We start from the raw sequence: 15,618 nt of genomic DNA, 5'->3' as shown, positions 1-15,618 counted from the left end.
GTGTTGGTTCCATCACCGTCTTAGATGAATGATAACAATGTGTTTGTCAATTCAACTGGTAAGAGTAACAAAGATATGCCAGATCATTCAGCCACATAGGCCATGTTTACTCGACATGAATCATAAATCTGTGGAATACGACGGCTCGGTTTGTATTTTGCACTTCCAGCATTCATCATATTGAAAATGTTCATATCTAAACTCAGCTAGTGTAGCATTTCTACGAAGGAACGTGGAAGTCAAACCTATCCTTGTTCTTCATTAGAATTAGAAAGGCACAATATAGATATTAAAGCATCTTCTTACCAGTGATCATGACAAGAACAGATGCCACCCTCAAAATGATGGAAGCGATTTGCATCTCGTACGATGATTACTCGGCTCTCGATTTTGGAGATGAATTTTATTGCATTATGACAATCTCCACAAACACGAAGGTTTTTGGTCACACGAATCACAGTTCCGGGATTCATATTGATCAAGCCAAAGACGATGGCGAGCCGCTCGCTGTGATAAGAAAGTGCAATTTCCTTGCTCTCGTCGTCCACATCATGGAGTGCAAAATCTACCAAAGGAACATAACCCAATTGTTTCATCCGCACACTCAGTTGGTCAAGATAAGCATATATCTCCCGGGAATGAGGATGAGACTTATCATCCACTCCAAATTTATGAACTTGGTTGTTGAACTCAATCAAGCTAATGCCTTGATCCTTGTTCACTCTTCTCCCTACCATTAGCTTCCTCACTCTCTCCACATCCGTCCACCTTGATTTAGCAGCATAGACATTGGAGAGGAGAACAAAATATCCAGCATGGTTGTGGTCTCTGTTCATGATCTTGTCTGCAATTTTTTCTCCTAAATCTAGATCCCCATGAATTCGACAAGCTCCAAGAAGAGAAACCCAAATACTAGTATCTGGTTCCATGGGCATTTGCTTTATAAACTCTTCAGCTTCCTGCAGCTTCCCTGCACGTCCAAGGATGTCTACCATGCACGCATAGTGATTCATCTTTGGCTCAATTCCATACTTCAGATTCATAGAATCGAAGAAACTTCTGCCCTCCTCCGAAAGCCCCGAGTGGCTGCAAGCAGAAAGGAGACTGGTAAAGGTGGTAGCATTTGGCATCACCCCATCATCCACCATATTGTCGAATGTAGAGATGGCTTCTCTGGCTAGGCCATGGTATCCGAAGCCTGCTACCATCGTACTCCAGCACACGACATCCTTGCTATCAATACGATCGAACATTAGCCTCGCCAACTCCAAGTTCCCACACTTGACATACATGTCGACGACTGCAGTAGCGACCAAAACGTCATGCTCGAACCTGGTTTTAATCGCGAGGCAGTGGAAGCATTCTCCTCCCCTAAGAGCCCCAAGACGGCCGCAAGCAAGGAGTGCGCTCAACAAGCTGACCCGGTTGGGCTTCACGCTCGAGAGTTGCATGAGCCGGAAGAACTCCAGCGTCTCCATGGTCAGGCCATTGTGAGCGTACCCAGAGATCATCGAAGTCCAACAAACCAAATCTCTGTTAGCCATTTTATCGAACGTCTGCCGCGCGCAGAAGACGTCGCCGCACTTGGAGTACATGTCGACCAGCGCGGCGGCCACGAAGAGGTCGCTAGCGCACCCGAAACAGAGGGAGTGCTGGTGGAGCAATTTCCCTACCCGCAGGTCGGAGAGGGCGGCGCAGGACCTGAGCGCGAATGGGAAGGTGAACTTGTCGGGACGAAGGCCGGAGGAGAGGAGGGTGGAGTAGAGGCTGAGAGCGACGTGGAAGCGGCCTCCGGCGGCGCAGGCGCGGATAGCCATGTTGAAGAGGAAGGGGGAGGGGCTGGGGACGGAGCGGAAGAGTGGGAGGGCGGAGTCGAGGAGGCCGAGGGAGAGGTAGGCGAGGGTGGCGGCCGAGAGGAGGGTGGGGATGCGGCGGTGGAGGCCGAGGGTGAGGATGCGGGCGTGCGCTTGCTTGAGGTGGCTCGGGCGGGCGCATGACTTGAGCAGGGAGGAAAAGGTCGTTATCGTCTCGGGGCACATAACGGCAGGGGAAGTGGTGGTTGGCGAGGCCGAAGCGTCCGTCGATGGAAGGAATTCGTTGGGTGCCTTCGCATTGCTGAGAATTCTCATACACGACGTGAAAAGCAGCACTGGATATATGAATATATGCACACATAAAGCTTAGCTATTGGCTTTCTTCCTCCGGGATCGGCTCCTTCAACGCCTCCCAAACCTTCGACCACCACGCCATCGAACAGCCTCTCTGCTCCAATCCCCCATCCACCACCACGGTGACGACGACGACGGCGAGCAGGTGGAGCGGCTGCGTCGTCTTCAGCCATCGGCCCTCCTCGCGTCCATGGCCTCCGCCGTCTCCGAAGTTTCCCGGACCCGCTCCGTTCTCCGCCCTCCTCCCCCGACCACTGTACCTCGACGCCAGCGTCTCCCGACGGCTTGAGGAGAACGTCGGTGCTCGCGTCCCGAGTAGATTGACTAGCGTCGGTGGTGGTCAGGGCAGAGCCGACGGGCCGTGATCCAGCTGGACGGTTGGTCTACCAGAGGCCCATCATAAATGGCCAATGATAGATTGCCAATATAGTTAGCTAATTCAGTAATGACCAAGTAATAACTAGGCTAATTATATATTACCAATATAGTTAGCTATATAGGCTTAGCATCTTAGTCTCTATATTATAAAACAGTTATATTGAGATTTTTAATTTTATACAAGTGAAATATTTAATCTCGTTTATCCTCACGTTGTCGATTTTATTGATTGAAAATACTGTATATGTTGTCATGTATTAAAAAACGATGTGTTTCGCTATCCTTCTCTAACTTCGTCCTCCCTTTCGGCTTCACTATCCTCCTAGATGATCTACCATAAGGAGAAAGTTTTGATTAAATCTTGAAAGTTTGTTCATTATAATGAACTCGTTGATGGTGGTTGTCATCTTATCGATGTTACTTAGAAGGTAGCCAAAGAATAAGCATTCACCATTTCAATCCTAAATTTTTAAGATTTTTTTAATTTATAAATTTAATTTTATAATTGAGGACATACATTTAGAAAAATTAATTTTTAAATGGTAAAACTAGCGACAAACCGAAGGAATGGGTCAAATGGCTTTCCTGGGCAGAGTGGTGGTGTAATACCTCTTACCATTCTTCTATTAAAATAACTCCTTTTGAAGTAGTTTATGGTCAACCCCCACCTACAATTACAAAATATGTACCCGGTTCTTCTAAAGTTGATCAAGTGGATAAGGAATTGATGGATATAAATAAGATTATTTAGCTTTTAAAGGATAACCTCATAGTCGCACAAGCAAGAATGAAACAACAGGCTGATAAACACTAAAGTGAACGAGAATTTACTGTTGGTGATTGGGTTTTCCTTCGTCTTCAACCTTACAAGCAAACTTCCATAACGGTCCGATCTTCCATGAAGCTATCTCCTCAGTTTTTTGGGCCTTATAAGTCTTTCATATTGCATACCTTAAATAGAAATTGGGTGAAGATGCAATAGTGTAGTGTCATTTGCCGGACACTTCTACTACTAGGGAAGTTCAAGCTCAACCACAAGCCATACTTGATCAACGAGTTGTAATGTATCACAGACATCCTGTAACTGAAGTGCTAGTGCAATGGGCTAACTTACCAAAGGAAGATGCCACTTGGGAGTCCTACAACATGCTAAGGAGAAGTTTCCAGAATTTGATGCTGCTCAACCTTGAGGACAAGGCTGAATTGAAGGAGGCGGGATTGTTAGAATCCTTTTATTTTTCCTTTTATTTTATGTGCTTTAATTTTATTTTCTACATATTTATTTTCTGTATATTTATTAAGTCTATTTAGTTTAGCTGAAGTCGGAACTCTATAAATAGGAATGTAACCGCTTCTTTTCAATTATCTATGAAAAATATTATTCTGTATTTTCACAAACCCTAGGAGGTCGATCCCCTCGAAGCAATCATCCCCTTTCTCTTCTTCTTTTTACAATAAGATTTTAGGGTCTTATCATTTGGTATCAGAGCGATGATAAGACTTTAGGGTCTTATCACAGATATACCACTAGGATTACGAAATCGCTGTCTGACAATAAGGCATCATCAACCATCTAGCATTCCGTAAGCGGATCAATCAGTGAACTCATTCTCCAATGAGCACTTGTATTGTATCCCTAGTGTCCCAACACAAGCAGCTATAAGACCAGTTGCATCCATCATATGGATGGATATACAGCACACCAGTCTGTTCGGTTATCACGATGTCCCTCTCGAGTAACCTATGACCAGGATTATTTATGATATGTGTTTAAAGGTGAATCGATCTCATTTTCGTGATCTCATCACGATCTGATTCCCATTGCACAAATCCAATGACATCACAAAATATATATATACATATATGCAATAGTTATAAAGTGATATATGTCAAAATATAATAAGCAAAAAAATTTGTATCAAGCCACACGTGTCATCACTCACGTGATTGGCTTGCTGGGCACCTATGACTAGCAATCTCTTACTTGACCTAAAGCCAATCACCTATGTGTATGATCCTCATTAGACCCCTGTGATGCTCAAAGACAATCTGAGACAACGGCTTTGTCAATGGATCTGCAATGTTATCTTTGGATGTAACTCATTCCACTACTACATCTCCTCGGGTTACGATCTCTTTGAGAAGGTGGAACCTCCTCAGAACATGCTTAGATTTCTGATGAGACCTAGGTTCCTTCGCTTGAGCAATCGCCCCGTTATTGTCGCAATATAAGGAGATCGACTCCTCGCTACCTGGCACGACTCCCAAATCTGTGATGAACTTCTTGAACCAGACTCCCTCCTTTGCTGCATCTAATGTAGCAATGTACTCCGACTATGTGGTCGAGTCAACAGTAGTATCTTGTTTGGAACTCTTTCAGCACACTTCTCCTCCATTCAAGGTATACACGTACCCCGAATTTGACTTGCTATCATCGATATTGACTGAAAACTTGAGTTTGTGTAGCCTTCAACCTTAAGGCTACTACCTCCATATACTAGTAAAAGATCCTTAGTTCTTCTCAAGTACTTAAGGATACACTTTACTGCTTTCTAATGCTCTAAGCCTGGATCCGCCTGATACCTGCTCGTGACACTCAAAGCATGCGTTATATCAAGCCTAGTACATAGTATGACATACATGATAGACCCTATTGTTAAGGCATAAGGTATCATATACATGTTTGTCCTTTCTTTTGGAGTCTTTGGGGACATACTCATAGAAAGCAATATCCCATGTCTCATCGGTATCAGACCTCTCTTGAAATTTTTCATACCAAATCTTTTGACAATGGTTTCTATATACCTGGACTAGGATAAGCCAAGCATCCTCTTGGATCTATCTCTATAGATTCTAATCCCCAAGATATAGGATGCTTCCCCTAAGTCCTTCATGGAGAAGTGTTTAGATAACCAAGCCTTACTGTGGATAGCATTCCTACGTCATTCCCAATGATCAGGATGTCATCCACATATAACACCAAAAAGGTGATAGCGCTCTCACTTACCTTTCTGTACACACAAGGCTCATATTCGTTATTAATGAAGTCATAAGATCTGATTGCCTCATCAAATCTTATGTTCCAACTTCGAGAAGCTTGCTTTAGTCCATAAATGGATCTAAGCAACCTACACACCTTATCTGGGCAGTTCTCGGACACGAATCCTTTAGGTTGCATCATATACACCACCTCCTCGAGGTTCCCATTGAGGAATGCGGTTTTCACATCCATCTACTAGATCTCATAATCATAGTGTGCTATAATAGCCAATAGAATTCTGATGGATTTTAGCATTGCTACGGGTGAGAAGGTTTCGTCGTAGTCAACACCTTGCCTTTGACAATACCCCTTAGCCACTAGCCTTGCTTTATAGGTCTCTACCTTTTCATCTACTCTGATCTTTTTCTTAAAGATCCACTTGCAACCAATGGGTACAATACCTTCGGGCGTATTAACTAGGTTCCAAACCTTGTTAGAATACATAGAATCCATCTCAGAATTCATGGCTTCTTGTCACTTCCCGGAGTCTATACTCATAATAGCCTCCTCGTAGGTCTGAGGATCAATATCCTCAACATCCTCTCCTTTAATATGTCTCATATATCTCTCAAGAGGATGTGATACTTTATCAAACATACGTAAAGTTGAAACTTGTGTATTAGGTACCTGAATAGACTCGGGCCGTAGAGTGGTGCTTGAGCTTGGTTCTCAAACCTCGCTCAACTCTATCATTCTCCCACTATCTCCACCAAGAATGTGTTCCTTATCAAGGAACACTACTCTCTTAGCTACAAAGACCTTTTGGTCCTCGAGATGATAGAAATAATAGCCACAAGTTTCCTTGGGGTATCCCATAAATTTACATCGCTCTGTCCTTGATTCTAACTTATCGGGGTTGTGTCTTTTAACGTGGGCAAGGCAGCCCCAAATCTTAACAACCTTAAGATCAAGCTTCTTCCCTTTCTATATCTCATATAGTGTATACACTACCGACTTAGTTGGAACTATATTCAGAAGGTAAGCTGCGGTTTCTAGGACATATCCCCAGAATGAGATGGGTAGGTCAGTGAAACTCATCATGGACCGTACCATGTCTAATAGCGTACGATTTCTCCTTTTAGAGACACCATTGAGCTAAGGTGTATAAGGAGGTGTCCATTGGGATAATATCTCATGGTCCTTGAGGAACTGAGTAAACTCTATACTTAAGTACTCACCTCCTCAATCTGATCGAAGAGTTTTGATACTCTTTCCAGTTTGGTTCTCCACCTCATTCTTATACTCTTTGAATTTCTCAAAGGCCTCAGACTTATACTTCATTAAGTACACATATCCATACCTTGAGAAATCATCAGTAAAGGTAATAAAGTTGGAGTAACCACCAATGGCATGAGTTGACATGGGTCCACATACATCACTATGTATGAGTTCCAACAGCTCAGTGGCTCTCTCTCCAGTTCCACTAAATAGAGAGTTGGTCAGTTTTTCACGAAGGCAAGGCTCGCAAGTTGCATATGACACATAGTCAAATGGATCTAGATATCCATCATTTAGCAACTTTTGAATCATTCTTTCATGGATATGACATATTCTACAATGTCATAGGTATGCACTGTTCATCTCATCTCGTTTTCTCTTGGACACATTTACATTCATGATATGTACTTGAAGCTTCATCAACCTTTTGTTTCGCCCTTTCTGCAAGGTACTATTTGTAGTTCCTCTTCCAGTGCCCATGTTTACCACAGTGGAAGCACTGGCCTTTGTCCTTTGTTGGGTCTTTCTTAGCAACCTTTGCTTTACCCGGTCTGCCCTTGCCCTTTCCCTTCTTAAGGGACATTTCTGCTTTTCTTTTCTTTCTGGTCTCACTAGTGTAAAGAACTGGCTTCTCTTTCTTAATAGTACTCTCTACCTCCCTCAACATATTGAAGAGCTCTGGGAGAGTCACCTCAAGTTTGTTCGTATTAAAATTCATTATGAACTGTGAAAAGGAATCTGGTAGGGACAGAAGCATAATGTCCACACACAAGTTATCCTCTAGGATCATTCCTAGACCTATGAGTTTCTCTATCCACTCAATCATCTTTAGGACATGGTTCTGAACCGATGTCCCCTTAGTCATCCTAGCGGAGAAGAGGCTCTTGGATATCTCATATCGCTGAGTCCTTCCCTGTTCATCAAACAATTTGCGGACATGTAAGAGAATGGATCTAGCATCCATCTTTTCATGTTGTCTCTATAACTCGGGAGTCATAGAGCCCAACATATAGCACTGAGCAAGAGTGGAGTCATTAATGTACTTCACATAGCTAGCGATCTCATCCTCGCTTGCCCCTTCTTCGTGCGCAGGCATCACTGTATCAAGGACGTACACGATTTTCTACGCCGTGAGAATAATTTTCAAATTACGGAGCCAATCCGTATAATTTGGACCAGTGAGGCGGTTGACATCAAGTATACCACATAAGGGATTTGAAAGTGACATTTTCTGAAAATAAAGATGCCGCAGAAATGAATAACATGCAGATTTTGTAAGAAATAAACTATCAAGATATGGACTTATATCATAATATGCTCCCACTATTTTACTAACGAGTCACGTGACACCCTCAACACGTGAAACGGAAGTCTCCGGCAGACTTCTAGTGGGGATCATGATCCAATCAATGTCTTAGTGTAACCTCGAGGGACTTGACCAATCACACTAAGCCTAAAAGGTAGGCAACTCTTGCCGATCACAAGTCCTTGTGATTCCTGTCCTATTCGGCCTCCGAATCGCCATGGTCTCGAGGGACTCGACCAACCATGATGCTCAGTTAAGTCAACACCTTCATTACAAGATGAGTCTGATTTGATGATATACCCTCGAGGGACTCGACCAAGCATACCATGTCCTCAGGTCACCGGTGACATCTCTATGTCGTAAGCAAGATAGCGAATCGTGATATATGTGAGTCTCGAGAGACTTAACCAACTCAACCTACACCGGGAAGCGGTTCCTACTTATAACGATGGAAGGCCACATTGGTCAATTTAATTGCCTCACATTTACCAACTTAATATTATCGAGAGAGATGTTTCCATGATTTGGTCTCCTAATATGATATGTCACACATATACATATTTAATATATATCTACATCGCATGCAAATATATATACATATCTAGTATGTGTATAAGTAATCACATCAGATGATCATGGACCACAACCTAATGTGAGTAGGCCCGAGCCAGTAGGCCTAATCACTCACATCAAGATCTATGTGTGCAACGGTGTATCTCCATGCCCTATGATCGTCCATCTCGTCCTCGTCGGTTCCGTCGACATCTCGATGCATCTTTATGCATCGCGATCGTCCGTCTCGTGGGTCTCATTATCGCATACACGCTCCCGCTACGCCTCCTCATGTGATTATAATTTAATCATAGGCACGTAGGCCTGACAATAAACGAGAAATATAATGGAGGCTCGCAGACCCCAATAATAATAATCATAAGTACACACATCACACGGTCCATGATCATCCGGCCACATATCATACATCACATGTATAAATAATCATCATCATGTAGGACTACTAGATAATAATAAAAAATAATAATCAACTAAACTTTTTAATTAATTAGTATTTTATGAAATCATGGACAAATAGGGAATTTCTTAATTCCTAGGGGTATTTTCATAATTTAGACAAAAGACAGAAACTGAAATTTCTCAAATTCCGAGGAGCAAAACTATCTTTTGCCCATAAAACCCTAATGCCCTCATCCTCCCCTACTGCTGCTGCTATCGCTGCCTCCGCCACACTACCGGCGGCGGGCTGTGCGGCGGAGGGTGGGGTCGCTGCCCTCGCCTGCAGGTGGCACGCCCACTAGTAGCGCTGCCCCTGCAACCGGGCGCCCCCGCGGGCAGCGCCCCTATGGGTGTCGTCCCCTCCGCGGGCGGTTCTGCCTCGCCGAGCGGTCGCCCCTACTAGGTTTTTTCCCACGGTAGCAGCGGCCACAAGCGTCGCTGCCCTGCGGTGCGTCACCATGCGAGAGCAGCGGCCGTAGGCGCCTCTGCCCTTGCGGCTACTACTGCAGGCTGCCTACCTGCACGTAGATGGCAGTGCTGCAATCTGTGGCGGTAGTGAGGGTAGCAACAGTTACTGCCCTTTTCCGCTTTTGCGTCAACGATTTTGACATCAAAAGCTTCTCCAAAACACAACACACGTAGTTTAAAACCAATATATCGCACGAACAACCTGGCTCTGATATCACTATTGGGAAGATCTTTGGTGGCGACATCACATGCACAACGGAGAACAAGAAAATAAAATCCCCGATTCCCAAAGAGATGTTCGTCGTCTTGCGAAGATTGGTGCGCAAAATCCGCGAAACTGAAAAACTGCGTATAGAATAGATTGTGTTACATAGGGAGATCGTATATCCCTGTTTCCTTACAGATCCTTAGGAGAGGGTGAAGGAGGTCAAGTGTCCTCCTCTCTAGCGGTGATCCACACAACAAGGCTGCGACGATGCTCCTCAAAACTCCAGGCCTGCTCTGAGGTGGAGAGGGGAAGGAGAATAGGAGAGGCAAGCAAAGGCTCTAGCTTATGAGGCTCTGAATTCCTCCTATTTATAGAGGTCCCCTGTCAAACCCTAATGGATCCTCGCCTAGTGGGTATTGGATCTGCATCCAATAACCCAAGCCTTTTAGATTAGTGGATCTCTATCCAATAATCTCTCATGGGCTCTTATTGGATCTCGTCCATGAGATCCAATAATTCAGGGGCTTATTGGATATCCAATAAGATAAGGGCTCCATCGGATATCTCATATCCGAACCTTTACTCATCGCAATGCCTACCATATATGTGCGACCCTCTAGGCCCAATATCAAACTGGCTGTGAGTCATACCTATCAGAACTCCTTTTAACTCAGTGAATTATTATCTCTGTAATAATTCACTTAACTTATTGACTACGGACGTACTAGGCCACTACACCGTAGTCCCCAAACGATACCGGAAAATCCAATCCATTGGACCTGTCTGTTCTCAGTTACCATGTACATATAGTCCCTCATCCATCTAATATCATAGAGACAGTATATCGACATGGTGCTGTCAGACTCATACGGTTTCTACTCGAGTCTCGTTCTAATCGGATTCTCCCGAAGAACTCTTTTTCTCTCAACCCGAATGACCCTGGCCAAGGATTTGTCTGAGCAAGAACACATGAGATATTCCTCTCATGACGCCGAGAGTGGATGATCCTCTATTGACACTCAATAGCCCTCGTAAGGTTGACTAACACTCCCAATGACCAGCTGTACTAGACTTGGGACAGCCAAACCTATAAGTCTGGTATAAAAGAGTGGAGCACTCATACAGGACATCCTTGGTGTCTCAAGTCTAAGGACCAGATATACCACTAGGACTACCGAATTGTCGTCTGACAATAAAGGCATCACCAACCATCTAGCATTCCGTAAGCAGATCAATCAGTGAACTCATTCTCCAATGAGCACCTGTACTGTATCCCTAGTGTCCCTACACGAGCAGCTATGAGACCAGTTGCATCCATTATATGGACGGGTATACAGCACCCCAGTCTGTCCGGTTATCACGATGTCCCTCTCGAGTAACCTATGACCAGGATTATTTTGGATATATGTTTAAAGGTGAATCGATCTCATTTTCGTGATCTCATCACGATCCGATTCTCATTGCACAAATCCAAGGACATCATAATATATATATATATATATATATATATATATATATATATATATATATATATATATATATATATATATATGTAATAGTTATAAAGTAATATATGCCAAAATATAATAAGCAAAAAGATTCTGTATCAAGTCACACGTGCCATCACTCACGTAATTGGCTTGTTGGGCACCTATGACTAGCAGAAACTAATCTCTCAAATTTCATTTAAAAAACTTGTAAGAGGAATTCCTCATATCAAGTTCGTCAAAGATAATATGTATGATGCATGTCGACTAGGAAAACAAATAAAATGTAGCTTCAAACCTAAGAACCAAATAAGCACCTCTAGACCTTTACAATTGATTCATATAGACTTGTTCGAACCAATTTCTACATCAAGCCTAGGAGGTAACAAATATGCATTTGTCATCGTAGATGATTATAGTATATACATATGGACTTATTTTTTGGCACACAAAAATGAATGCTTTATGTATTTCTCAAAGTTTTGTAAACTTGTTCAAAATGAAAAGGGCTTTATGATTTCATCAATTCGAAGTGATCACGGTGGTGAATTTTAAAATCATGATTTCCAAGAATTTTGTGAATCTAATGGATACAACAACAACTTCTCTACTCCAAGAAATCCTCAACAAAATGGAGTAGTAGAAAGAAAGAATAGAAACTTACATGAAATGGTTAGAACCATATTAAACGAACATAGCCTACCCAAATATTTTTGGGCCGAAACCATAAATATGGTATGTTATGTCATGAATAGAATTCTAGTAAGACCATTGCTTGCCAAAACCCCTTATGAGTTATAGAACAATAAAAAACCCAATGTTTCATATTTTAAAGTTTTTGGGTATAAGTGTTTTATCTTGAATGAAAAAGATGCCTTAGGAAAATTTGATGCAAAATCTGATGAAGAGATTTTTCTTAGCTATTCTTTTGTTTCTAAAGCATTTCGTATCTTTAACAAAAGAAATTTAATTATAGAAGAATTCATTCATGTTGTTTTTAATGAAGTTTCCAAAGTTAAAAAAAATGATTTTGATGATGATGTTAATTTTGATGCTTTGAATTTAAATGAAACCCTTTCTCTATCTAGCAACTTGGATGCATCTTCTTCCGAAATATCCTTACCCAAGGGTTGGAAGTATGTAGATGCTCATCCTAAAGAGCTAATCATAGAAGACGCATCAAAAGAGGTTCAAACTCGTTTTTCTCTTAAGAATTTTTGTGTCAATGCCGCTTTTCTCTCCCAAATTGAACTAAAATGTATTGACGAAGCCTTGAAAGATGATTCATGAGTTATCACAATGCAAGAAGAGTTGAATCAATTTAAGAGAAATGAGGTGTGGAAACTTGTTCATAAACCAAATGACCATTTAGTTATTGGTACTAAATGGGTCTTTAGAAATAAGCAAGTTGAACTTGGATCGTAGTTAGAAATAAGGCTAGATTAGTGGCCAAAGATTTCAACCAAGAAGAATATATCGATTATGAAGAGACCTTCGCTCTTGTGGCACGATTAGAAGCCATAAGGATACTCCTTGTCTATGTTAGTAGTAATAATTTTAAGTTGTTTCAAATGGATGTTAAAAGTACTTTTCTTAATGGCTTTATTTCCGAAGAAGTGTATGTTGAACAACCTCCCAGATTTGAGAATGATAATCTCCCTAATCATGTGTTTAAATTGACTAAAGATCTTTATGATTTAAAACAAGCCCCAAGGGCTTGGTATGAGAAACTTAGCTTTTTTCTTATTCTAAATAATTTCTCTAAAGATAAGGTCGATACTACATTGTTTATAAAAAATTTTAAAAATAATTTTCTCATTGTTCAAATTTATGTTGATGATATTATTTTCGGTTTCACGAATGAATCTCTATATGAGTCATTTGCTAAAAGTACGAGTCTTGAATTTGAAATGAGTTTGATGGGGGAATTAACTTTCTTTTTAGGCTTACAAATCAAATAACTACGTAATAGTATTTTTCTTAGTCAAACAAAGTATATTTTAGATTTGCTAAAAAGGTTTAAAATGGATAGCTCAAAGGATATCAACACTCCTATGAGCATCTCCACTAAGTTAGACATTGAGGAAAGTGGAGAAAACTTTGATCAAAAAGCTTATAAGGGTATGATATGAAGTTTACTATACCTCACCGCAACTAGATCGGATATGATGTTTAGTATAGGACTTTGTGCTAGGTTTCAATCTAATCCTAAGATATCTCATCTTAAAGCAGTTAAGAGAATATTTAGATACCTTAAAGGAACCACAAATCTAGGATTATAGTATCCAAAATCTGAGAACTTTGAACTAATTGCTTATGTTGATGTGGATTTTGTTGAATGTAGATTGGATATAAAAAATACATCTGGAACATGTCAAGGACACGCGCTTGTTTCTTGGTCTTCTAAGAAACAAAACTCGGTTGCACTATCTACAACCGAAGCTAAGTACATTGCAGCTAGTGTATGTTGTGCATAAGTTGTGTGGATGAAAAACACTTTAGAGGATTATAAGATTCATCTTAAGAACATTCCCATAAAATGTGATAACACAAGTGCAATATGTTTAACAAAAAATCTCATTCAACACTCGAGAACTAAACATATTGATATTAGGCATCACTTTATACGAGATTATGTCAATAATCATGATGTAATCTTAGAGTTTATTGATACGAAAAAGCAATTAGCTGACATCTTTACAAAACCTTTAAGTGAAAAATAATTTGATTTCATTAGAAGAGAAATAGGCATGTTAAAATGTCCGAATGCATGATTTGTTATATAATTTTTTTTGACTCTCTTTATGTACTTCATGTATGGAGCTTTCATGGATTTATGATGTTTATTCGATACCCTTGCTCTATCATGTAATGATGTTTGATACACTTAGTCCATTCACCCATTGAACATATTGACAAATGCATCTCTCGCGGGTTTATCTCTTGTGAATTTTTAATGAGAAATGGATTTGACTAATGAGTTTCTTTTTCATATGACACTTGTCTCCTTATTCTTCTCATGCAAAATGAATTTTATAAATTCATATCTTGATCTTTGAAAGATAAATTTTAGTATGTGATAATCACTTGCAAAAATGAGAATTTGATTGTGTATGATCCTTTTCATGAATACCTTCTCTTTGATTAAAGCATGTTTTAACAAAATATTTTTCAAGTCATTTCACAAATATGGTTCTCGATGGATTCCCTCCTTACTTTCCTTCTTCATGCAAAGTTTTGATAACAAAAGAGAAAAGTAGATGGAATCTCGCTTTAATGTTGATAACATTTAACGATGAGAACTTTTGATTGTGAAACTTGTTTGAATTATTTTACCACACTTGCATTGTTGAATTATTCTCCTTTTTGTTGATGATAAAGGGGGGGGAAATAATACCAAAATGTGATAAATTGATGACAAATGAATGCAATATATTTCATCATATATACTTGAAATGTTTGCTTGATAAATTTCTTTCATTATGATAAGATATCTAAAATTTAACTTGCTATTTTAAAATTGATATCTTGTCATAGAATGATGAATAGCTATCTTTATCATCCTTTGAAATATCAAAACTTGAAAATGGATGTCATGCCTTGATATCATTTTGAGAATATTAGATCATGATAGGAATCATGATGTGCATATTGATAAGTTTAATGAACTTAACTTATCGAGTTGATACTTGAATTCAAAGGCTTTGAATTCAAAAATATCTTTTCTCAAGTATGACATAGATAGGGGGAGTTAATGTTAACTCTGTCATCAATTGATTGTCATCATAAAAAAGGGGGAGATTGTTGAATCTCGGATTTTGATGATAAAGTCAATTGTGTATCGTTTGATCTAATCTATATGTTGAGAAAAGTATACATGATTAATGATAGCAGTAAGACATAAAGCAAGTATTGTGTCGGAGTCACGATTGAGATCTCGTTGGGAGTTCAAGAGTTCATCGGAAGTCCGGATGTTCGTCGGAAGTTCTGTTGGAACTAACCGAGAAGTCCAGAAGCTTATCAAAGAAGCTCACCGGAACTTGCCAAGAAGATCATCATAAAGTCCAGAAGCTTGCCAGGAGTCCACCGGAATATTGTCGAGAGTTCGTCGGATGTTCGCAGGAAGTTTGTTGGAAGCTCGCCGGAAGAGCAATTGAAACACCGAAACAAGAAGTGCTATGATTATGTTTTAGTTATTATAGTTAGCATATAATTTAAGTTAGAATTAGGAGATAATCCTACTAACTTAATTAGGGGCCAACTAGGCCCTTAACATGGCTAAAATGGGCCGAATTGAGTAGCCCATTCAGCACCTGAAAGCCTAGCCGACGGTG

General features: G+C 40.5%; 1 protein-coding gene across 1 annotated transcript; it reads right to left on the bottom strand.

Moving 5' to 3' along the window:
* Positions 1-129: 129 nt before the first annotated feature.
* Positions 130-2,572, bottom strand: LOC103978529 (pentatricopeptide repeat-containing protein At2g01510, mitochondrial-like). The gene has a single exon (XM_009394355.3). The coding sequence runs from the start codon at positions 2,127-2,129 to the stop codon at positions 303-305; it is 1,827 nt and encodes a 608-aa protein (XP_009392630.2). The 5' UTR covers positions 2,130-2,572; the 3' UTR covers positions 130-302.
* Between the last annotated feature and the right edge of the window lie 13,046 nt (positions 2,573-15,618).

This window comes from Musa acuminata, chromosome BXJ3-3 (genome assembly GCF_036884655.1).
Source record: "Musa acuminata AAA Group cultivar baxijiao chromosome BXJ3-3, Cavendish_Baxijiao_AAA, whole genome shotgun sequence".
Lineage (NCBI taxonomy): Eukaryota > Viridiplantae > Streptophyta > Magnoliopsida > Zingiberales > Musaceae > Musa > Musa acuminata.
The sequence above is the reverse complement of the archived record's forward strand: the minus strand, read 5'-3'. Positions and strand labels throughout refer to the sequence as shown.